Source organism: Callithrix jacchus, chromosome X, assembly GCF_049354715.1.
Source record: "Callithrix jacchus isolate 240 chromosome X, calJac240_pri, whole genome shotgun sequence".
NCBI lineage: Eukaryota > Metazoa > Chordata > Mammalia > Primates > Cebidae > Callithrix > Callithrix jacchus.
In genome coordinates, this window is record NC_133524.1 from 138,963,755 (window position 1) to 138,989,727 (window position 25,973).

General features: G+C 42.6%; 1 protein-coding gene, 1 long non-coding RNA gene and 1 pseudogene across 3 annotated transcripts; all 3 read right to left on the minus strand.

The window, feature by feature from the left end:
* Positions 1 to 2,936: 2,936 nt before the first annotated feature.
* LOC100894855 (melanoma-associated antigen C2-like) lies at positions 2,937 to 5,520 on the minus strand (annotated as a pseudogene). Its single transcript, XR_013531625.1, has 4 exons — positions 5,424 to 5,520; positions 4,539 to 4,632; positions 4,310 to 4,386; positions 2,937 to 4,232 (listed from the first exon to the last, which is right to left on the minus strand). The product of XR_013531625.1 is annotated as a melanoma-associated antigen C2-like (transcript).
* A 6,822-nt stretch (positions 5,521 to 12,342) lies between these two features.
* Positions 12,343 to 13,805, minus strand: MAGEC2 (MAGE family member C2). The gene has a single exon (XM_008989982.5). The coding sequence runs from the start codon at positions 13,773 to 13,775 to the stop codon at positions 12,888 to 12,890; it is 888 nt and encodes a 295-aa protein (XP_008988230.1). The 5' UTR covers positions 13,776 to 13,805; the 3' UTR covers positions 12,343 to 12,887.
* Positions 13,806 to 13,949: 144 nt separating this feature from the next.
* LOC118150440 (uncharacterized) lies at positions 13,950 to 15,423 on the minus strand. The gene is made up of 4 exons (XR_004738544.2): positions 15,358 to 15,423; positions 14,507 to 14,601; positions 14,282 to 14,355; positions 13,950 to 14,204 (listed from the first exon to the last, which is right to left on the minus strand). It is a non-coding gene; the product is annotated as an uncharacterized LOC118150440 (long non-coding RNA).
* Positions 15,424 to 25,973: the final 10,550 nt, after the last annotated feature.

The following is a 25,973-nucleotide window of genomic DNA, read 5'->3' on the forward strand; positions in this document are numbered from 1 at the left end:
CTTGAAATCCTCCAACTTATTCTTGTTCTTGTTCACTTTTCTGCACTGTCCTTTTTATAACCGATATGATTTCTTTAGGCTGAGAATTCTCTCAGTCCTTTTGGTGTATGATAAATATCCTACTCTGAGAGCCTCTGTTACCCTCCACATGACTGAACATTCCTGAACAGCTGTACATGTGCCTGTGGCACAATGCAAACCAGAATTTTCCTACAAGGCAGATATACAGACAAGAGGGAATGAAAAGATGGATAACCATTGTTTGTTTTTCTTATTAGAGCTAGCATGTCTGATATGGAAATCTTGTCACCTCCTAGGCAGTCTTCAAGATTTTATTATTGTTTTGTTTTTTAGAAATTCAGTTTCTAGTAGATCATTTACAAAGTGAGTTTATAGTCTTTCTACATCTACAAAGATCATGAGGGAAATGTTGGTTTTTGATCACTGATGAAAGCTCATTCAAATATGTTTGGGTTCAGTGCACTATTTTAAATAATGCATCTTACTAAAATACTACCACAAATATCACATATTAGGATTCTTTCAAAAACTCTATTTCTGACTTTAGGATTACATCTCTAAAACTAGCATATTATGTGGCAAATCAGATTCTACTCACCAGTCTATGTGGAAGGAAATACGTTGAGAGTCTGTTGAAGATAATCAGGGTAGGTATTGAAATGTCACTATCTAAACTGAATAGTCACACTGAAGGGCTGTTATCACAGAGGAGCCAGGGTGAGAGATGGATGAGTCAAGGAACTTCTGCATGGAGTAAGAATGGTCCATGTCAAGGGAAGGACAGGTGATTCAAGAATTTTGCATTGGGACCAGGGCACAGCATTCAGAGGGAGAGACACTAGTGACAAGCTAGTCTACTGGACATGTTCCAGAGTTGCACAAGAGAACATATAGGGAAGATCAAAAGACAGTGCTGTAATGTAGGAAAGTGATGGGGCTGGACAAAACTGCCAACACCTGAACAGAGTCAGCGCTTAGAAAACCTGGGGCTTAGAACAGGGGGACTTTAGGTAAAGAAAGCCAATAATGATCCCTGAATTACATTTTGTTCTCATGTCACCTTCATTCTTTAGACCTAACTTAAAACTTTGGTTACAGGGTTCATCTTTATGCCACCTGAGAGATGTTAAGAAGCATGAAGATAAGTGACTTAAAGGTTGTCCTCAGGCTGGGAGAACTGGGGACAGTGTAGGCCTAGGTAAAATTCAGGCCAGGGCTCAAGTCTGAGGCACATTCTACTAATGTGGTATTGGGGAATTTAACAAGAGATATGAGCCTTCCTCAGGCTGAGAAGAGAGGCGACAGTATGCATCTACATGAATTTAGAGCAAGGCTCCAGCCCCAGCCCTGTCACTTTCTACTCATGTGATCTTGCAGAATTTATGCAGCACTATGAGCCTCAGGTTCTTCATCTGTAAAAGTGGTTTCATAAGCCCTGCCTTATAGAATTGTGAGAACGCATGTAATATGAGTAAAACACCTGGCACAATGCCTGACATATATTGGAAATGAAACAAATGGCAGTTGCTATCAATATGGTTATATCCCCAAAAGCTACCACAGTCTTTTGTGAAAATTCAGCTGTTTTTGTTATCCAAAATATGTCAACATATGTAGTTGAATATGTCATAGAGTTCCAACTTAACCAAAATTCAGCTTCATAAATAAAACTCAGTACATTTTCTTTCTGAAATAATACATTGTATAATTTGGGTAAGGGGAGAATTCCCCAAGTGGAATGCAACTCAATTATCTTGGAATTTGAGTTAAAGACCAACTCCTTTTCACCTTCTGCATTGCTTGTCCACCCAAACCACTACTATTGTCCTCTACTAAAAATCTAGCCCTTGCTTAGAGTTGGTCAATTTACATTCAAAATAACCCAATCAAATGTCCTTTCCATGAAGTGGACTCTGGCTCTCCTAAGTAAGGGAAATGAGTGCCAGCCTAGAGGGTTCCGGAAAGCACTTCAAGTGATTATCATTCTATTTCTGCAAGTATCATTCTTAAACACTTGCAGATGACGGATATCAATCACCTCGTTTGGCACTGTGTTCAAGCTCACCAGTATAAAAGCCACAGCATACCTTCCATGAATTTTCCAAGTGATGACTCCTCTCCACCTTATCCTCCATCCAGAAGCAACTGCTCAGAGCAGTTTTCCATTCCAGGTTTTCCTCTCACCTTCTGAGAGTCTGGTTGCTGACAACACCCAGCTTCATAACAATCAACTCCCATAGAAGCAACTGCAGCTTTCCAAAGCCCCAAGCTGCCTTAGCTCAGGGTCTCTATACTCAAAGGCTCACATTGGAGTCTCACCTCCCCAGTAATTTTTAAAGTTGTTCTTTAAATTGTAGAGAACATCTTGCCACCTTCTTGATATGACTTCTGCTCCAAGAATCTCCTGTTTTATGGGTAGGGATAAGTTCTGCTTTTCACACTATCCCCACTATGAAGAGTGCCTTCCAAAAGTGTATGCTTAAATAATGTTCAGCAAATAAAGGAATCAGTGAGGCTTTCTTGTATTCAGATTTAATTTCTGCTACTTTCTTGAATATGCCAAGCTAAGCAAGTTATCTATATTTGATTTTTAAGACCAAGAGAATAAAAACTAGGATGAGATGCAAATATTAGCCATCCTTTATTATGTTCCACTGTTTAATTGCTGAGTACTTTCACATTTTCAAGAAAATTCTTATTACAATACCACATTATCCTGTTACAGATCACAAAATAAGAGAGAAGGTTTTCCCAATTTTTTAACAAAATAAACTCTTTTAAGTCAGAGAAACAGCAATACGGGTATGAGTAATATTCATAAACTAAGATTCTGAAACTAACTAAACCTGCTATTAAAAGGAAAATCATTTGAAAATAGCCAAAAGAAAAACAGGTAAATCTATAAACCACCCACATGAAACAGAAATGCAGAGAGCACTGTTTTCTCTCCAACGCCACCCGGGCCCTCCACTATGAAGAACCTCAATGCCTTCTTCAAACACAAAAGGAAGAAACGACCCTAGACTTCACTTAGGACAGCAGAAGTTGCTGGACATGAAACTGAAGCGTCCACTGGCCATGTCAGTGGCATCATCTGTAGTGGAAATTATGGCCTGGGCACGCTCTTCCGCATCTTTCAAAGCATCCTTATACCAAGATGGAAAGATAATAGGGACAGTGTCGTTCAGCTTGGCCAAAAACTCTAGTACTTTCCTCTTTATGCTTTCTGAATGGGCTCTCGGACCCCATAGGCAGTCATAAAGTGGAGGAGAACTGTTGGGCACCTCCCGATATTCCAGGTAACGTTCCTCCACCCAAACTTTAATGAAGAGCTTCCCAGGCTCCCCATAGACGAAGTGCTCCCTCCCAGCATACACCCCTATTGCATTCAGCACTTCCCAGATGGCCTCCTCAGAGGCACAGCTGTCCTTTATGAAGATTATACTCAGAATAAGAATCAGGAGGCTGTTCTTGGGTGTGCCCTGGTCATCACTACCCATGTCGGTGGGGTCTACTGTGTTTGCAAATCCTTATAAGTGGTCAGGGTCCCCTTCCATCAGGGCAAGGACAAAAAGAAGCTCCATGAACTCACAGGCTTTCTCAAATATCATAGGATGGTAGTTTTTGTACCTGACAACAATCATCAGCATCTCTGCCTCTGTTACACGCTCCCTTGCTTCATATTTGAGGAGGAGGAACTGCACTAATTCGGCTACCTTTTCATCTAGTTTATGTGTGAACAAAGGCTTACTGTCTAGCAGGCCCTGAAATGTACTTGTATCTTCTTCCTCTTTTTGGCTGCTGAACTCTTCATTGAATGGGATCCCTGAAATAAAGGAGGAGCAGGAACCCAGAGGATTCTGGGGAGGACACTGTGAAGGACCCTGTGGAGGACTATTGGGAGTGCTCGGGGGAAGACTTGACATCCCAGCAGATGACACATCTTCCTCCTCAAGACCACCAAGAATCAGAGGAGAGAATGAGGAGGAAGAAGAGGAGGGACATAATAAGTAGAAAGTGGAAGAGGAAATGGAGGAGGTGTCCTCATTTGTGGGATCATGTGCATCTATCCACTCCTCTATCACAACTGGGTTCTGGGAGTCTTCCTCAGAGTTGGGGAATGGATTGCTTGGAAAGAGTGGCATAACAACTTCTTCAGGAGCAGCAGATAAACATATCAACAGGGATATGAATGATGGGATCCAGTAGACCTGTAGAAGAGAGTGACAGTGTGAGTGGCCTCAGCTGAGAAATGCACCCATGATGGCTCTGACAAAGGCCAACTTACAGCTCTTCTTCTCTTAAGGTAGTGCTGTAGGGCCTCACAGATCGCCTGCCTTCCTAGGAGGTTTGTCCCCTGGTAACCTATAGGAAGATGTGAGAAAGCACCTCAGGGCATGGTTGGTAGACAGAGCCTGGGGCACCACGAATGACAGTAGGTGGTGGGCTGGGTGCTGCTGGGTCTGCTCTGTTTGTGGGGGTAGGACCCTTGGTACACCGTCAGGGTGTGCACTCACCTTGACTCCTGGCACTGCCTGGGCCGCCTCTGCTGTGCTGACTTTCGGAAGTGCAACGTAGACTCAGTTTGTCACCACCTGGTTCCTGAAACACCTGCAAGAGGAAGTAAGGAAGCCCCTCCAGCTAAGACTGCAAGCAGAGCCTTGGACCTGCCAGAGCTGACAGCTGGAGCTGGCCAGACATCCAGAGCCCCACAGTTCTGGGCTGTAAGACCCCCTCAAAATTTAATTAGCACTGTCACATTTTCTCAGACCGGGCCACATCCCCCACCACTCTGCTGGTCTGAGGCAAAACCTCAGAGCAACCTCCACATCCCTGAGAGCAGAGGGAGGTAGTGAGGAGGCAGCCACATCCCATACTCTAATACCACGGGGGCAGTCGGGGCAGCCTCACATCTGCTCTGAAGCACATATGACACTTCAGTCCTCCCTCTTATCCCCAGCAGGGCCTGGGAATCTTCCCTCTGCCAACCGGAGGCAGCTGCCTCTGCTGACTTGCCGTGGGACCCTCAGACCAAGGCCTCCCCGTCCCTTACACCCTTAACTCAGAAATGAGGGGGATGCGGCTCAGCCTGAGCCGACTGGGGAGCTCTGCCAGCGCTGATACGAGGGGCAGGGTGGGAATCTGTCCTCAGGATTGGGGGTTCCCTCAGTCCTCCTCAAAGTCTTCCTATTTATTCCCTACAGGGCCGGCACCTCCTCCTCCTGTCATGAGGACGTGTCCCTTAGTCCTCAGCGGCCATCTTCCTGTCTGGGACCTACAAGTCCCACGTCAGGGGCATGGTGGGCCAGAGCTGCTTCTGTCTATGGTGGGAGGTGCCTCAGTTCTCTCTCAGGGCCCTCACCTTGAGGACTGGCCAGGTCTAAGACCCTTACTCCACTGACCTGTGTCGAGCCTCTTCACAAACCCCTCAGGTCCTTCAGACTCCCCAGATGGAAGTCGGGAAAGCACATCCGGGAACCCTGCAGGAGTTGACCAGGGCTGATGGCAGGGGCAGCGTGGGGCGGGGCCTCCTCAGAGGAACCATCCCCCCCACCACTTCTCAGCCTCGTTTTCATACCCCGCCTCTTCGCCTCTTTTTCATCCTTCCTTCCCCGCTCCCAGATGCGCTCCAAGCCTTCCTGCTCACTCCCTAAGCCTTACCGACCTCCTCCCTCCCATCTCCGCTGTACTTGACTCCCCCAGCCTCCTTTTCCAGGGCTGACAGCAAGGAGTGTCTGGGTGCAGCCTGGGCCTCCCCTACACGGTAGTGGGTTACCGTCCTTCCACAGAGTTCTCTTCTTGTTAGTTGGCCAGCCCTGGGGCTCCTCTCTCTGTATAACTGAAACTGCCCCCCTCAGAGAAAACTTCTCCTCTAGCTGACTCCCAAAATGGAAGTCAGAAAGTTGTACATCTGAGAACCTTGATGGGGTCCTCCAGGGCTGGCAGCAGGCACAGGGACGGGGGAGGGACACTACCAGCCTTGGGTGTTCCCTTCCAGCTTTCCTGAGAGGCTGTGCCTGGACTCACTGACTCTGTGGGTCAGAGTCTTTCACCTCCAAGTAAGCCCCTCCCATCCCTGAGACCTCCGAGATGCAAGAGAGGTAGAAACACATCCATCCACAGGCAGGTCTCCACTGCTTCTATCTGAAATGGGGTAGAAAGTCTCCTCAGTCATCCTCTATTACTTCTTATGGGGCCTCCAATCCCTCCCTTTCCTGTCCAGATGGCAACATGTTTTCTTTCAACCGTTAAAATCCATTTCAAATTTTTCTACTTTACTGCTGGGTGTGAAGTTAATATCATCTCTCGCCTAGCCTATGTTAAAAGCTTCTTTATTACTGTTTCTTTTCCTATCCTAATCTCTGAAAAACTCATTGTGTTTTCAGCAGCCTGTGATCCTTTTAAAAACCAATACAAAATTAAAGTCTTAAATATACACATCAGATTTAAATAGCACGTGAAGTTATATGTATTTTGGAAAATGCATGGAGTCCCATATCTACCAACCAAGCCAAGTATCATACTGACCAGTTCCATCTGCCTAAAAATTTCCTGTGCATCCTGTTTGACATCAATCACTGCACTTCTACAAAGCTCTTATCAACTCCATTCTGTTTTCAGTCCCTACAGTTTTAACTTTTCCAATTTGTCATATGACTAGGTTCATAAAATACTCACTTAAAAGTATACCTCCACTATTTCTTATCACAACTAACAAGGAATGAGAATATGTGTTATTCCATATCCTCTGTTACATTTAGTATTTTAGATTTTTCAGATTTTAGCCCTTCTAATAAGCCTGTATTGGAATCTTCTCTGGTTTTTGTTTGCATCTTCCTAATGACATATGACATTGTTCATCTTTTTATATGCTTTTGTTTTCAGATTGGTATATCCTCTTTGGTAAAGTGTCTATTCAAATCATTTGCATCTTTTTATAAATGAATAAACTTCATTTTTAGAGCATTGCTAATCCAAAAATACAAAGAAAAAACCTCATCGAATTTAGAGTTCCTACATATCTACACCACCAGCTTTAACCTGCTCCTTGCACACACACACAAAGTATCTCTTTTTATTTACATTTTGTATTATGACGTGTGCTACAACTGATGGGCCTGTATTGATATCTCATTATTAAGCCAATTGTTTACATCACAACTTACTCTTAATGCTGAGGATACTATAGATTTTGCTAAGTGTTTAATGGCAAATATTCATCATTATAGTATCATACAGAATTTTTTTGCCATCTTGGATCTCCTGTGTGTTCCACCTAATTATCAATCCCCTTTACTCCAACCCCAACCTTCAGCACCTGGAAAGCACTATTTTTAGTGTATTCATAGTTTCCTGTTCCAGAATATGGTACAATTGAAATCATACATTATGTAGCTGTTTTAGATTTTATTCTTTCACTTAGCAATAGGCTTTCATGATTCCTCCAGGTCTGTCCCACTAACAGTGACTGAAAGTTCCTGTTACTCAATATATGTATCAACATTTGATGTTTCAGTGTTTGGGATATCAACCATTCTCCTAGGTGTAGAGTGCTAGCTCCTAGGTGCTTTAATTTGCAATTCTCTTAATGCCATATGACGTGGAACAGTTTTCTTATACATGCTTATTTTCCTTATTTTCTTATACATGCTCAGATTTATTTGCCCACTTTAAATTGGGTTTCTGTTTTCTTATGGTTCAGTTTTCAGAGTTTTGTGCATGTTAAAATACATATCTTTTATCAGATATGTGTTTCACAGAACATTTATCCCTGTCTCTTGCTTGTCTTTTCATCATCTTAGCATTATCTTTTCAAAGTGGAAGTTTCTAATTTTATTAGAGTCAAATTTTTCTCTTTTTTCTTAGATTGCTGATATTTTTAGTGTTTCATCTGAAAAATTCTTCATCAAATCCAAGGTCACCTAGTGTTTGCCTCCATAAATTTGAACAACATTTAAAATTGTGATAAAATGCTTGTGAATAAATGAATCATTTCCCCATGGACAAATGTGTGAGGAAATTAACTAGTGAAACATTTTAGAAAAAAGGCCTCAACATTATAAAAAGTATAATATATTCATACCCTGTTCACACTGACTCAGTTTCCACATTAATATGCATTCCTTATAAGTTATTATATGCATTTATCCCAGAATTTCCACTTAAATATGCTGATTGTATTAATTATAGCCACCAAAGAGAAACACATGTGTGTTCATGAGGTGGAGATTTGTTCAATGTATTAATGTAAAAAATAAATTGGAATTCTAGAGAGTAGTCCAAATGTAAGATAGATGTATATGTGCTATAAGGCAAAGGTTCTGGATGCATTTTAATAAGTGAATATACTGGTTTGTTATGCCCACCACAGCAAAGTACCTCAACCTGAATTACATAAACAGCAGATAGTTACTGTCTCATAATTTTGGAGTCTGATAGTCAAAGAGCAAGGCATTTGCAAGGTTGGTTCCTTCTGAGGGCTGTGAGCGAAGGATGTTTTCCGGGCCTCTCTCCTTGCCTTGTAGATGGCCATCTTCAATCCATGCATGTTCACACTGTCATCCCTCTACTCATATCTCTGTGTCCAAATTTCCCCTTTTAATAATGACTCCCATGATATTTAATTAGGGCCAGTATTCATAACCTCATTTTAACTTGATTGCCTCTGAAATAATCCTATCTCCAAATAATGCCACATTTTAATTTAGAGAGAATTTAACCTATGGTAGTACAAAGGCAACTGGCATATCTATATGTATGTCATTACCCACATATAGTTATCTTTATAGATAAACACATGTAAATATATATGTAATATATGTGTGTATCTAGATTACAACATCTGTCTTTAAAATCTTGAAATCAGCTTCTAAAATTTACACACCACATAGTTAATTGTGAAAACTTCTGAGTAAGAGGCTGAATTTTGGAAGAACTTTGCAAAGGGGAAAAATGTGATTTCTGTGTATTTTTAGAATTTTTGCAGCAATAATAGATGCAGTATTTATTTGTGAGAAAAGCATTAAAGTAAGCCTAATAAAAGAAAGAATAGCAGTATAGTAGTCAGATAAAGTAACAGTAAGCTGATGGAATGAAGAAATTTCCTGAAATTTACATGGCTTAACACATTTGAATTCCTGTTTTAGTTGGCTAAAATAGGGTGTTATGGGCTGAATTCTCTCTCTCCCTCCAAATGCATATATTCAAGTCTTAAGCCCAAGTACCTCAGAATGTCACTGTATTTGGAGATACTTTGAAGAGGTAATTAAGTTAAAATGAGTATTATTAGGGTCGTATTTAATATTACTGGTGGATGTCCTCAGAAGAGGAGATTAGGATACAGAACCACAAACCAAGGGACAACCATATAAAAATTCAGTGAGAAGGTGGCCATCTGCAAGTCAAGGAGATGCCACAGAAGAAATTAACTAGCAAAAATCTTGTTCTTCGATTTGTAGCCTCCAGAAATGTGAGAAAATACATGGGTATTGTTTAAGTCACCCAGTCTGTGGTATGTTGTTATGGCATAATAAACTAATACACAGTGAGTCTTGGCTCTCATGTCACCCAGGTATCCAAGCTGCTTTCAACTTGTAGCTTTAAATCATAACAGATGTTTACTGCTGAAAATAAATGATAGCATTGGAATGATGCACTGGCTGCTGTCTAACTGCAAATGAACCAACTAGGAAGACAAGTTAGACAAGAAGAAGATTGGCAATTGTAATGTCTTGCATAAGCCATTATGGTGTGCAATTAAACGCAACTATTATAATTTATGACAGTAAGTCTTTTAATTTCTTGGAATTGTTTATGAGAAAGCCTGCATTGCCTTGAAATTTTCCAGTTTTTTATTGCAACTACTAGGTGATTAGTGGTTTCAAAGAAAGGATTACAACAATAGGTTTTAAAACAATTCTGTGAGTCTTTGCAGGGAGGGTCAACGTTATTCCCTCAATAGCACTTTGCTACACCATCCTTTTATAACCCATATAATTTCTTTAGGCTGAGAATCCTCCATGCCCTTTGGTGTATGGTAAATAGCCTACCTTGAGAGACTCTGCTACCCTTCTTATAACTGAACATTCTTGAACAACTGCACATGTGCCTGTGGCATGCTGCAAACCAGGATTTTCCTGTGTGGCAGGTACACAGACAAAGGACCATGGAAAGATGGTCGACCATTGTTTTCTTTTCTCATCAGAGCTAGCCAAGAAACCCTTGTCACCTCCTAGGCAGTATTCAGGATTTTGCTGTTATTCTGTTTTTCAGAAATTCAACTCCTTGTAATTTATTTACAAAGTGATTCTCATAGCCTTATCTCATATACCAAGTTTATCAAGGAAGTTTTAGTTTTTGACCACCTAGTATAGGTCATTCATCTGTGTATTTTTTCATGGCCTGTTTCAAACAATGCCATTACAAATATATTAAAATCCTAATACAAATATCAAATATTAGGATGATCTCAAAAACTCTCTTACCTTAGGATTACATCCCTGGTACTGGTATATTATATATGTGGCAGATCAGAATCTAGTCACCACCGTATGTGGGAATATTTTGAGAGTGTGTTGGAGATGCCCAGGGTGGGTATGGAAATGTCACTATCCAAAATGAAAATGTACATCAGAGTGCTGTTATTACACAGAAGCCAGGGGGAGGGATGGATCAGTCAGAGAACTTCTGCAGGGATGAGGAGGCATCTATGTCAGGGGAAGAACTAGTGATTCTGGGCTGTTACACTGGAAGCAGGGCACAGCCTTCACATAGAGAGATTGTAGGGACGAGCTGGTCAGCAGAACAGGTTCGAGAGTTGCTTAAGAGAGCACACAGGAGAGATCAGAAGGAGGGTGCTGTAAAGTGGAAATGTGCTGAGGCTGGACAGAACTACTGGCACCTGGACAGAGTCAGCTCTTAAGAAATCTAGCGTTCAGAATAGGAACAGGTAAACTAAGCCCACAGTGATCCCCAAATTGTATTTATTCTCTTTGTCACCATTCTTCTCCCCACCTACCTTAATACCTTGGACACAGGGTTCATCTTTATGTCACCTGAGAGATGATAGCAAGTATGCAGAGAAGTAGCTTAAAAGGCAAAGGCCTTCCTCAGTCTGGGAAGAGTGGAGATAGTATGGGTCAAGATAAATTCAAAGCAAGGCTCAAGTGCCAGCACTGTCACTTCCTAGCCATGTGGTCTCGCTGAATTTATCAAGCAAGATGAGACTCAGGTTCTTCATCTGTAAAAGGGGTTTCATAAGCCCTGCCTTGTAGAATTGTTGGATGTTTTTGAGTAAAACACCTGGCACAGTGACAAGCATATATTGGAATTTTAACAAATGGCAGTTATCAATATGAATATAACCCCAAGGCTACAACTGCCCTTTAGGAAAAAATTTGCTCTTGTTTTTGTGATCCAAAACATTTCAGAGCCTATGTAGCTGTGTATGTCATGGAGTACCAACTCAACCAAAAATCCGACTTCGTAAATAAAACTCAGTACATTTTCTTTCTGAAATTAAACATTGTATACTTTGGGTAAGTGGAAAATTCCCCAAGTGGAATGCAACTCAATGGTCCTAGAATTTGAGTCAAGGACCAACTCCTTTTCACCTTTCCCAATGCTTGTCAATCCAAATCACTATTTTTATGTATCCTCCACTAAAAATCTATCCCTTGCTTAGAGTTGGCCACGTCATTCAGAGTAACTTAATTAAATGGCCTTTCCATGGAGAGGACTTTGGCTCTCCCACACCAGCTAAGTGACTGCCAGCCTAGAGGCTTCTGGGCAGCACTTCAAAGGATTATCACTCTATTTCTCAGGAAACCCTCGAAGATGGTGTGTATCAATCACCTAGTCCTTGCACTGTGTTCAAGCTCACCAGTACAATAGTCACAGGACCCCTTCCATTACTTCCCCATGTGGAGATTCCTCTCTGCTTCATCCTCCACCCAGAACCAACTTCTCAGAGTAGTTTTCCATTCCAGGCTCTTCTCTCACCCTTTGAGAGTCTGGTCCCTGCCACCATTCAGCTTCATAACTACCAGCTCCCACAGAGGCAACTGCAGTTTTCCAAAGCCCCAAGCTGTCTTAGGTCAGGATCTTTATACTTGGAGGCTCGCATCTGGATTCTCACCTCCCCAGCCTTCTTGTTATTTAGACTGTAGAGAACATCTTACCACCTTCTTGATATGGCTTCTGCTCCTAGATTCTACTGTTTTATGGGTAGAGATAAGTCATGCTTTTATTAGTATCACCACTACTAACAGGTACTCCCACAAGCAAATAGTAAAAGAATGCTCAGCAAATAAAGGACTCAGTGCGGCTTTCTTTTATTGAGAGTTAGTTTCTGCTGCTTTCTTCAACAAGCTAAGCAAAGCCAGGTATACATCTTTAATTTTCAAGAACAAAACACCAAGTGGGACAGGGAAATGCAAATATTGACCATCCTGTATTTTGTTCCACTATTTAACTGCTGAGTTATTGCACATTGTAAGAAAATGCGTATTACAATACCACACTATATTGTTACAGATCACAGAATAAGAGAGAAGGTATTTCCTTTTTTTTTTTTTTTTGTTTGCAAAATATCAAACTGTTACTCTTAAACCAGATGAACAGCAATACATATGTGACTAATATTCAGAAATGAAGGTTCTGAAGCTAACTACCTGCTACTCAAAGGGAGAACATTTAAAAAGTACCGAAAAACAGGAAAATCTCTACATTACCAATATGGGACTGAAATGCAAAGAACACCGTTCCTTGAGCCCAACCTGGCCCTACACTACCTAGAACCTCGACTGCCTTCTTCAAACCCAGAGGGAAGAAACTGCCCTAGACTTCACTCAAAAGAGGAGTGGATGCTAAATGTCACTGAGGCTTTCACTGGCCTTGTCAGTGGCATCATCTTTGGTGGAAATTATGGCCTGGGCTCTCTCTCCCACATTTTTCAAAGCATCCTTGTACCAGGATGGAAAGGAATTTGGGACAGTGCTGTTCAGCTTGGCCAAAAACTCTAGTACTTTCCTCTTGCTGCTTTCTGAATGGGCTCTCGGACCCCATAGGAAGTCATAATATGGAGGAGAAGTGTTGGGCACCTGCCGATATTCCAGGTATTGTTCCTGCACCCAAACTTTAGTGAGAAGCTCCCTGGGCTCCCCATAGATGAAGTGCTCCCTCCCAGCATACACCCCTATTGCATTCAGCACTTCCCAGATGACTTCCTCACAGGCACAGCCGTCCTTTATGAAGATTATACTCAGAATAAGAACCAGGAGGCTGTTCTTAGGCATGCCCTGGTCATCACTACTACCCTTGTCGGTGGGGTCTACTGTGTTTGCAAATGCATATAAGTGGTCAGGGTCCACTTCTATCAGGGCAAGGCCAAAAAGAAGCTCCATGAACTCCCGTGCTTTCTGAAGTATTATAGGAAAGTAGTCTTGGTAGCTGAGGACAATCATCAGCATCTCTGCCTCTGTTACAGGCTCCTTTGCTTCATATTTGAGAAGCAGGAACTGCACTACCTCAGCCACCTTTTCATCTAGTGTATTTGTGAACAAGGAGTCACTGTCTGACAGGCCCTGACAAGTACTTGGATCCTCCTCTTTCTGGCTGCTGGACTCTCCACTGACTGGGCTCCATGAGGCAGAGGAGGAGGAGGAGCTGATAGGATTCTGAGGAGGACTCTGGGGGCTACCCTGTGAAGGACTCTGTGGAGTACTACTGGGAGTGCTTGGGGAAAGACTTGACATCCCAGCAGACAGCTCCTCCCCCTCCTCCTCTTCCTCCCCCTCCTCCTCTTCCTCCCCCTCCTCCTCTTCCTCCCCCTCCTCCTCTTCCTCCCCCTCCTCCTCCTCCTCCCCCTCTTCCTCCTCCTCCCCCTCCCCCTCCTCCACCTCCCCTCTTCCCCTTCCCCCTACCTCCCTCTCCTCCCCCTCTTCTTCCTCGTCTGAACTCGGAGAAGAGGGTAAGGAGGGGGAAAGTGGAAATAAGTAGGTATAGGAAGAGGACATGGAGGAAGCTTCCTCATCTGAGGGAATCTCTGCATCTGCCGAGTCCTCTATGGCACCTGGGTTCTGGGGGTCTTTCCCATCGCTAGGGAATGGATGGGGAGACATAACTTCTTCAGGAGCAGCAGGTAAACCTATCAACAGGGATATGGATGATGGGATCCAACAGACCTGTAAAAGAGAGTGACAGTGTGAGTGACCTCAGCTGAGAAACACACCCATGATGGCTCTGACAAAGGCCAACTTACAGCTCTTCTCGTAAGGTGGTGCTCTAGGGCCTCACAGGTTGCCTGTCTTCCTAAGGGGTTTGTCCCCTGGTAACCTGCAGGAAGATGTGAAAAAGCACCTCAGGGCACAGTTGACAGGCAGAGCCTGGGGCACCAGGAATGACAGTATGTGGTTAGGGCTGGGTGCTGTTGGACCTTCTCTGTTTATAGTGGGTAGGGCACTTGGTACACAGGCTGTGCTCTCACCTTGACTGCTGGCACTGCCTGGATCTCCTCTGCTGTGCTGACTTTTAGGAAGTGCAACTCAGACCCAGTTCGTCACTACCTGGTTCCTGGAGCACCTGCAAGAGGAATTGAGGGAACGCCTGTGGCTAAAGACTGCAGCTGGGGCTGGCCAGATTCCCAGAGCCCCACAGTTCTAGGGTTCGTGGCCCCCTCAGAATTTAACTAGCACTGTCACATTTTCTCAGGTCGTGCCACGTCCCCTACCACTCTGCTGGCCTGAGGCAAAACCTCAGAGCAACCTCCACATCCCTGAGAGGAGAGGGAGGTAGTGAGGAGGCAGCCACATCCCATACTCTACCACGGGGGCAATCGGGGCAGCCTCACATCTGCTCTGAAGCACATATGACACTTGAGTCCTCTCTCTTATCCCCAGCAGGCCTGGGAATCTTCCCTCTGCCAACTAGAGGCAGCTGCCTCTGCTGACTTGCCGTGGGACCCTCAGACCAAGGCCTCCCCGTTCCTTACACCCTTCACTCAGAAATGAGGGGGCTGCGGCTCAGCCTGAGCCGACTGGGGAGCTCTGCCAGGGCTGATACGAGGGGCAGGGTCGGAATCTGTCCTCAGGAATGGGGGTTCCCTCAGTCCTCCTCAAAGTCTTCCTATTTATTCCCTACAGGGCCGGCACCTCCTCCCTTCTTCTGTAGTGGGGATGCGTCCCTCAGCTCTCGGCAGCCATTTTCCTGTTCGGGACCTACAAGTCCCACGGCAGGGGCAGGGCGGGCTGGAGCTTCTTTTCTCTATGGTGGGTGGTCCCTCAGTTCTCCCTCAGGCCCTGAGGACTGGCCAGCTCTAAGACTCTTCCCTCCACTGACCTGAGTCGAGTCTCCTCACAAAACGCCTCACGATGTTCAGACTCCCAAGATGGAAGTTGGGAAAGCACATCCGGGAACCCTGCAGGGCTGACGGAAGGGGTGGCCTGGGACTCGGGGCGTGGGGCATGGGGCGCGGTTTCCTCTGGGCGTGACCTCCTCTCTGCAGAGGAACCACCCCCCAACTCTCCACCTCTTTTCCATCGCTTCCTTTCCACCTCCGAGCCGCTTTCCACCCCTTCCTGTTCACGCCGAAAGACTTGCGGACCTCTTACCTCCCACCTCTACCGGACATCCCACCCTCATTTTACTAGAGGTGACAATAAGGAGTGGCTGTGTGCAGCCTGTGCTTCCCATCCTTATTGGAAAGTCACCGTCCTTCCACAGAGTTGTGTTCTTGTTTTTTGTCCAGTCCTGGGGCTCCTCCCTCTGTGTAACTGACGCTGCCATCCTCAGAGAAAACCTCCCGTCCAGCTGACTCCCAAAATAGAAGTCAGAAAGTCGTACATCTGGGTACCCTGATGGGCTCCTCCAGAACTGGCAGCAGGCACAGGGACAGGGGAGGGGCACTGCTAGCCTTGGGTGTTCCTTTCCAGCCTTCTTGAGAGACTGTGTCTTCTGGCTGAAATGGGGTAGGAATGCCCCTCTGTCTTTCTTAAGGCATTACTTCTACCAGAGCCTATACTCCTTCCTTCTCCTGTCCAGAGAGCAGCATTTGCTCCTTCAACCTCTAAATTCAATTCCAAGTTTTTCCACTTTACTTCTGTGGGTGAAGTTAATATCATCTCTCATTTAGCCTATGTTGAAGGTTTCCTTATTGTTGGTCCTTTTCCTATCCTTGTCCCTCAAAAAACCATTATCTTTTCAGTAGCCCGTGGGCCTTTTAAAAACCAATACACGATTAAAGTTTTAAATGCACACATTAGATTTAACTAGCATGAGAAGTTATATGTATTTTGGAAAATGCATGGGGTCCCATATCTACCAACCAAGTATCATACTGACCAGTTCCATCTGCCTAAAATTCTGTGCATCATGTTTGAACTCAATCACTGCACTTCTACAGAGCTCCTAACAACTCTATTCTGTTTTCAGTTCCTATAGTTTTAACTTTTCCAATTTGTCATATGCCTAGGTTCCTAAGATACTGATTTAAAAGTGTGCCTGTACTATTTTTTATCACAACTAGAAGGAATGAGAATGTGTGTTATTCTATATCCTCTCTCACATTTAGTATTTTAGATTTTCAGGTTTTAGCCATTCTCATAAGCATATATTGAAATCTTCTGTGGTTTTTTGTTTGCATCTTCTTAATGACATATGACATTGGTCATCTCTTTATATGCTTTTTTTTCCCATTTGCTATATCCCCTTTGGTAAAGGGTCTATTAAAATCATTTGCATCTTTTTAAAGACAAATAAACTTCATTTTTAGAGCATTACTAATCCAAAAGTACAAAGGGAAAACTTCATCAGAATTAGAGTTCCTACGTATCTACACCACCGGCCCTGCCCTGCTCCTTGCACGTGTGCACGCACGCGCGCGCGTGCTCACACACACACACACACACACACACACACAGTATCTCTTTCTATTTACATTTTGTATTATTATGACATGTGTGCTACAACGGATAGACCTGTATTAATACCTCATTGTTAAGACCAGGGTTTACATTAGGACTCATTCTTAACGCTGGGGATATTATGGATTTTAATAAGTGTGTAATGACAAATATTCATCATTATAGTATCACACAGAATTATTTCACCATCCTAGATCTCCTGTGTGTTCCACCTAATTATCAGTCCCCTTTGACCCAGCCCTGAAACCTGGACCCCTAGAAACCACTAATATTTTTAGTGTATTCATCTTTGCCTGTTCCAGAATATAGTATGGTTGAAATCATATGTTATGTAGCCTTTTTAGATTTTCTTCTGTCATTTAGCAATTGATGTTTCAATGTTTTGGATGTCAGCCATTCTTCTGGGTGTAGAGTGTTATACAGCCAGTGTGGGGTGGCACCTCCTCTCTGTGGAGGATTCACCCCCACCTCTCTGCCTCTTTCCACCCTTTCCTGCCCTCCCCTCCAGCTCCATCTACTTTTTCTTGCCCACATCCCTACTCCATTCCACCCATTATGGTTCACCTCCAGCCCCTTTCTATACATTCTTGCCCATCTCCCCACCCCGCACCCCTTCCTGCCCACTTTCCTACCCAATTCCACCCATTATGGCTCACCTCTTCTCCCCACAGCACCCATTCCTGCCCACCTCCCCAACCCCTTCCACTTCTTCCTGTCCACCTCCATGTGGCTAGCCTACTTCTTCCTTCACCTTCCTGCCTCCTTCAGCCCTTCCTGCTCACCTCATGGGCCCCCTTCACCTTTTCCTTCTCACATCCCATGCCAACCTCTTTCTTCCCACCTCTCTGCTTTCTCCCTGCCACCTCCTTTCTCCAGAGATTGCAGCAGGTTGTGACTGGGCATGGTCTGTGCCTCCCCTATGTGTCCTTCCCCTGAGTTCTCTTCCATTTAGTTGGCCAGCCCTGGGGCTCCTCTCTGCTTAACTGAAACAGCCCTCCACAGAGAAAACTTCCCCTCCAGCTGATGCCCAAAATGGAAATCAGAAAGTTGTACATCTGCGGACCTTGATGGGGTCCTCCAGAGCTGGCAGCGGGCACAGGGACGGGGAGGGCCACTACCAGCCATGGGTATTCCCTTCCAGTCTTCCTGAGGGGCTGTGCCTGGACTCCTGATACTGCCTGGCTGCCTGCCCCTGTGCTTCAGAGTCTTTCACCTCTAAACAAGCCCCTCCCATCCCTGAGACCAGCAAGGTAGAAGAGAGGGAGAATCACATCCGTCCACAGTGGGATAGGGCCTCCAAAGCCCATGGCAGGGCCCTCTGTCTGAAATGGCATGGACAAGGCTTTCTGTCTTCCTGCAGTTACTATTCCTGACAGGGCCTCGGAGTTCCTTCTCCTGCTGTCCAGAGACTATGTTCTTCAGATCAAGGTTCCCATTTCCATGAGACCCACCCCCTCCCCCAAGAGGAAGTAAAGAGCACTAGCATATCTGCCTGAGGGCCCTGCCCAAGGCCTCTCAGGGATGAAAACAGGAGCTGGTTTTGTGTGTCCTTCTGTTTCTTGGGAGGGATGCCTCACCAGTCCTTCCTCTGTGTCATCCTGGGGATGCCTAGAATGGCCCAGTTCCCTTCCCCTCTCATGATCTGAAGTGAGACTCACTTGAGCACGGTCTTCTCCTCTTTCTACCCTCTAAGAAGTCAGGGGATGCCGCAGTGGGCCACCATGCCCCAGGGATGACAGCAGGTAGGAAGCTGGATTCTGTGGATCCTCCTCTTTGTGGGCAAGGAGTCCTGCAGTTCTCCCTCAAAGACCTCGTCTGACTACTGTTTGGTCCTGGGTCTCCCTGTCCTTCCCATGATGGCAGTATGACACAGGGAAAAAATAATGTGACTTTACCCTGAAGAAAGGAGAAAAAACACTACATTGCCATGGTGATTAAATTAACATCATCAGTGACAAATTATGTTTGTCCTATGTACGGCAGGTATGATGTATGTATGTCCTATATATGGTGGATATGGAATATTTGGGAACTTTTGGCATTATCTTAATAATTTTTCCATATATCTAAAATTAACCTAAAATAAAAGTTGTTTTTAAGAAAACAATGTGATAATGTTAGCAAACTAGGTAAAGTTTTATTTAAATCTTAATAGCAAATATTACGCTTACCTGGGAAAATTTAAAACTTCTACTTTGAAATTAGTAACTAAACAAGAATTCCTGCTAGAATCAATTTCTATTCAATTGTTTAATAAAGGTAGTAGCCAGTGCAGTAATATAAAGCAGATATAAAAGCAATAAGGATATTAATGTAGAAAATAGTGTTTCCATGAGTAACAGATTATTAGACTGCTTATGAAATTAATCAGAACTAAAGAAAAGCACCTTAATATATAAATCATTACATGTGGTTGCCAGGTAAAAGTTCAGTATGTAGAAATAAACCTTGTTTTTTTTTTGTAGGAGCAAAGAGTATGAAAAAAATAGTAAGCAAAGTGTAACTTGTAACATATCATACCAAAATATCAATTTAAATAAATTTACCAATAAAATTTAATAACTTTACAGAAAATAATAAATATAGCATTTAGATTGACTGATGAGCCCCTACATACATTCATACATTTATGTTTTTTTCAATTTTAATTTTTAATTTGGGGGGTATATTATAGGTGTATTTTTTTATGGGTTACATGAGATTTTGATACAGGCATGAAATATGTAATAATCATCACAGGGTAAATGGGGTATCCATTAAATCAATTATGTATCCTTGGAGTTACAAACAATCCAATTATACTCTTACGTACTTTAAATGTACTATTATTTTTTCACTATTATCACCCTGTTGTGCTAGCAAATACTAGCTCTTATTCATTGTTTCTATTTTTTTCTCCCCATTAACTCTCCCAACTTTCCCCACACCCTCTCACTACCCTTATCATCCTCTGGTAACCATCCCTCTATTCTCTATCTCCATGAGCTCAACTGTATTGATTTTTAGCTACCACAGATAATGAGAATATGCAGTTTGTCTTTTCTGCCTGGCTTATTTCATTGAGCATAATGACCTATAATTTTGTTCATGTGCTGCAAATGACAGTAACTTGTTCTCTTTTATGGCCAAATAGTACTCCATTGTGTATATGTACTATTGTGAATAGTGCTGCCATAAAAATGAGAATGCAGATATCTTTTAGATATACTGATTTCCTTTCTTTTCTGTATCTAGCAAGCAATGGGATCGCTGGATCACATGATAGCTCTATTTTTAGTATTTGGAGGAACCTCCAAACTGTTCTCCATAGCAGCTGTACTAATTTACATTCCCACCAACAATATGCAAGTGTTTCCTTTTGTTCACATCCTCACCAGCATTTGTTATTGATACCAAAGCGGGGCAGGGAAGTGCTGGGTAGAGGAGGGCCTGGTCCTTGGCTAGGGCTCCATTCCTGGGCCTGTGCCCGTGGACCTAGGTGAGGACAAGCATTTCTGTTTTCCTGCCCAAATGTTGCATTTCCCAAGACCACCCTGGCCTGCCATGCCCTCATCCTGTGCCTGTAAAACCCCCTGAGACCCTAGCAGGCAGACACATAGCAGCTAGACAAGGAGAGGATCACATCTGCAGAAGATGACAAGTGGCTGGACATTGAGAGGACGTCAAGGGGAACATGCCAGCAGAAGAGCACCCAGCACACACGGGCACTCCCACAGGCTATTGACCAGAAGAATGAGGTGGAGTTTGGCTGGGGCAGTCAGAGGAGAGCCCAGGCTGCCAAGTGGCCTGACTCCAGGGGAAATCCATCTTCCTTCTGGCTCTCCCATCTGCTAAGAGCTACTTCTACTCAATAAAAGTAGCACTCATTCTCCAAGCCCACGTGTGATCCGATTCTTTTGGTAAACAAAGGCAAGAAGCCCGGGTTACAGCAAGCCCTCTGTCCTTGCAACAAGTCAGGGGTCTAATCGAGCTAATTATCACAAGCTCCCTACAGAGGCTAAACTGAAAGAGCACCCTGGAACACACACCCACTGGGGCTTCAGCTGTAAACATTCACCCCTAGACACTGCTGTGGGTTTGGAGCCCCACAACCTGCCTGTCTGTATGCTCCCCAAGAGGTTTGAGCAGTGGGGTATGGAAGAAGTGAACCACACCCCCATTGCGTGCCCTGTGAAGGGGATAAGGAAACTTTTTCCATTTGATTATTGCTGGACTTCTGGATAAAACCTGTTATAACTTGGATGAAAAGCTATCACATTTTAGTTTTTACTTGCAATTCTCTAATCAGTGATGTTGAATACCTTCTCATATACCTGTTTGCCATATATATACCTTCTTTTGAAAAGTATTCAGATCTTTGCTCATTTTTAATCAGATTATTAGATTTTTTAATAGATTTTTTCCTGTGGCATTATTATATAGTTATATATCCTTGTATATTCTAATTATCAATCCCTTGTCAGATGGGTAATTGACAAATATATTCTCCAATTCTCTGGGTGGTATCATAACTTTGTTTACTGTTTGCTGTGGACAACATTTCTAACTTGTGATCCTGTTTGTCCGTTTTTGCTTTGCTTGCCTGTGCCCGTGGGGGTATTACTGAAACAATCTTTGTCCAGTCAAATGTTCTGGAGAGTTTCCCCAAAGTTTTCTTTTAGTGGTTTCACAGTTGGAGGGCTTAGATTTAAATGGTAACTCCATTTTGATTTGATTTTTGTATATGACAAGAGATAGTAGTATATGGTTTTATTCTTCTGCTTATAAATATGCAGTTTTCTAGGTACCCTTTGATGAAAAGACTATTCTTTTCCTAATGTATACTCTTCGCACTTCGTCAAAAATGAATTCACTGCAGATGCACGAATGTATATCTGGGTTTTCTATTCTGTTCTACTGATCTATTTGTCTGATTTTGGTTACTATAGCTCTGTAGTATAACTTAAAATCAGGCAATGTGATTCCTCTGGTTTTGTTCTTGCTTAGGATAGCTTTGGCTATTCTGTGTCTTTTGAGGTTTCTTATACATTTTAGGATTGTTTTGACTACTTTTGTGAAGAATGTCATAGGTATTTTCGTAGGAATTGCATTAAATCTGTAGATTGGTTTGGATAATATGAACATTTTAACAGTACTGATTCTTGAAATCCATGAACATGAAATTTTTTTTTACTTCTTGTATGTCTTTTTCAATTTTGTACATCAATGTTTTATAGTTTTCATTATAGAGATCTTTCAGTTATTTGGTTAAATTAATTCCTAGGAATTTTATTTTATTTGTACCTCTTGTAAATGGGTTTACTCTCTTGATTTCTTTTTCAGATCATTCACTGTAGACGTATAGAAACGCTAGTGATTTTTGTAGGTGGATTTTGTATCTTGCAAGTTTACTGTATTTATCTGTTCTAATAGTTTTTGTTGGAATCTTTATGTTTTTCAAATATAAGATCCTTTCATCTGCAAACAAGGATAATTTGACTACTTCTTCTCCAATTTGGATGTCCTTTATTTCTTTCTCTTGTCTGATTGTTCTGGCTAGGTTTTCCAGTACTATGTTGAATAACAGTGATGAAAGTGGGAATCCTTGTTGTGTTCCAGATCTTACAGGAAAGGCATTCAGTTTTTACCCATTTGGTATGATACTAGTTATGGATCTGTCATATAGAGCTTTTTAAATATTGAGGTACATTCCTTCTGTACACAGTTTTTTGACCATTTTTATCATGAAGGTATGCTGAATTTTATTAAATACATCTTTAGCACCAATTAAAATAATATGTTTTTGTCATTCGTTCTGAATATGACATATCCCATTGATTAATTCGCATATGTTGACCTATCGTTGCATCCCGGCAATAAATGCCACTTTATCACGATAAATTATGTTTTTAAGGTGTTATTGAATTCAGCTTGCTACTATTTTGTTGAGGATTTTTGCATCAATATTTATCAGTGATATTGGCCTGTAGTTTTCTTTTTTGATGTGTCTGTCTTGTTTTGCTATCAGGATAATACTGACCCCCCATAGAATGAGTTTGAAAGTATTCTCTCTTCTATTTTTCAGAATAGATTTAGTAGGTTTGGTATTACTTCTTTAAAAGTTTGTTAGAATTCAGCAGTAAAGCTCTCATGTCCTGGGCTTATCTTTGCACACCAGTTACAGTGTTATCCTATTCTGTGTTTTTGTGTGTAGATACTATTACTAGTAAGTTTTGTACCTTCAGATGATTACTTGTTACTCATTAACATTCTTTTCTTACTGATGGAAGTACTGCTCCCTTTAGCATTTCTTGTAGGACAGGTCTGGTGTTGAAGAAATCCCTTAACTTTTCTTAGCTTGGTAAAGGGTCTATTTCTTTTTCGTGTTAGAGAGATATTTTCACCATGTATCCTATTCTAGGGTAAAAGTTTGTTGTTGTTTTTTTCCTTCGGAACTTTAGTATGTTATACCACTCTTTCTGGGGCTGTAACATTTCCACTGACAAGACTGTCATCAGACGCATTGGAGCTCTGTGATATGTTATTTGCTTACTGTTGCATGTAGCTGAAAGGAAATCAGAAGTGTTATATGATTTTCTCTTGCTTCTTTTAGGATACTTTTATTATCCTTGTCTTTTGTAATTTGATTATTAAATACACGGAGGTAGTATTCTTTGGGTTAAATCTGCTTGCTGTTCTATAACTTTCTTTATTTGGATAGTCACACCTCTCTCTAGGTTTTGGATGTTCTTTGTTATTATCTCTTTGAATACTCTTTCTACCCTTATCTCTTTCTTTTACCTCCTCTTTATTGCTAGCAACTCTTAGATTAGCCCTTACTGGCTATTTTCTGGATGTCATAGGTGTACTTTGCTGTTTTCAATCTTTTTTTTGTTTTCTTCTCTGTGTATTTTCAAATAGCCTTTAACCTGTCCAATTCTTTCTTCTGCCTGATCTATTCTGTTTATAAAAAACATTGATGCAAATGCCTCTAACATGCCCAGAACCATGCTAGCTGTTGCATGTAGCTGAAAGGAAATCAGAATTGTTTTTCAGGGACAATTGCAGGGATTTGCTGGACTTAACTATTATATTTGAAAACATCAAATAAACTGTAAAACATGATGGCCAGATTTTAAATCTCTCTTTTGGCCTAATTTTAAAAGTGTTTAATATAAACAGTTATAAACAGAATAATCCTAATATGCAGGCTTTTACTTTAAAAAAATGGGGAGTGTACATGAAAGTGTAGTGGGATCACGGTGGTTAGATTTGGGTAATAGGGGTTTGTTACATTATTCTGTTTATTATATAAAAGTATTCATAATAAATAGTTTTTATGCCAAAAAATGTTGATGCATTATTCTGCATGTCAGTTGCATTATTCAGTTCCAAAATTTTAGCTTAATTGTTTTGAATTATTTCAATTGCTTTGTTAAATGAATGCAATAGAATTCTGAATTTCTTTTTATTGTAGTGAATTTCTTTGAGTTTTCTCAAAACAGCTAATTTGAACTATCTGAAAGATCACATTTCTGTTTTTCTAGGATTGGTTCCTGGTGAATTATTGAGTTTATCCTGAGGTGACGTTTTCATAGATGATTGTGATGCTTATGGATGTTCATCTGTGTCTGGGCTCTAAAGAGTTAGATATTTATTATAGTCTTTGCACCGTGGGCTTGTTTGTATTCATCATTCCTGGGAAGGCTTTCCAGATAATTGAAAGAACTGGGGTTTTGTGATCTAAGCCATATCTGCATTAGGTGCACCCCAAGGCCAATAACGCTGGGGTTTTTGCAGACTCTGAGGGGGATCATATTGGTGGTCTTATAAGATCTGAAAGATTCTCTGAATTACCATGCAGAGACTCTTGTCCTCTTTCTTTACATTCTCTGAATCAAATGAAGCCTCTCTCTGTGGAGCTGCCTGGAGCTGGGGATGGGTGACACGAGCACCCCTCTGGCCACCATCACTGGGACGGTGCTGGGTCTGCTCTGAAGCCAGCACAGCATTGGGTCTTGCCCAAGACCCACTCTAACCACACCAGATTATTGCCTATGTTTGCTCAAGGCCCTGTGGCACTACAATTGGCAGGTAGCAAAGCCAGCCAGATGTGTGTTTTCCCTTTAGGTAGGTGAGTTCCCACAGGACCAGGGCAGGTCCAGATGTGCCATCTGGGATCCAGGAACTGAAATAAAATACCTTGGAAATCTACCTGGTATTTTATTGTACTGCAACTGAGCTGGCATTCAAACCATGAGACACTGTCTTTTCCACTCTTCTATACCTTTTTCATAGGCAAAGGAGCCTTACCTCATGGCTACCACCCCCACTGCCAGGCTACCACTGATATTCCCCAAAGGCCCAAAGGCTCTTCTGTCAGCTTGTGGTGAATGCTGCCTGGCCTGGTACTCACTCTTTAGTGAAGTGGGCTTCCTTCTGGCTCAGGGCCTGTCTAGAAATGCTGTTTAAGAGCCAAGGCTTGGAATTGGAGACCTGAAGGGTCTTTGTGGTGCTCTACCTCTTTTTGGCCAAGATGATACCTCAGGTAACACAAAGATCTCTTTACATTTTCCTCTTTTGTTCTCAAGCAGAAGCATTCTCTCCTCATAGCCTGCACAGCTATGGATGTGCTGAGTCTTATCTGAAGCTGGCAAGTCTCAGTCTCACTCAAGGCCCATGGTGTACTACCTGGGTAATGCTGCTGGTTATTCAGGACCCAAGGGCTCCTTACTCAGGAGTTGGTGGATCCTGCGAGGACTGGCTGCTTTTCTTCACAGAAACTGGTTTCCTCTGGCCCTAGGTTTGTCTTGAAATGTCGTTGGGGAACCTGAGCCAGGAATGGGGGCCTCATGACTCTGCCCAATTCCCTATTTTACTATGTCTGAGATAGTATCCAAGATGCACGATAAAGTCCTATTTGGTCTTCCCTCTACTCTCCTCAAGTGGAAGGACAGGGTGTCTCTTGGGGCCACAAACCATGCAGCATGGGTTGGAGGAAAGGAGCAAGTACTCACTTAGCCACCCTAGCTGATGTCTCAGTAGCTTGCATTA

What these genes read in the sequence shown, in the direction of transcription:
- MAGEC2 (XM_008989982.5), bottom strand. Translation starts at nt 13,775, where the DNA reads ATGTCAAGTCTTTCCCCAAGCACTCCCAGTAGTACTCCACAGAGTCCT.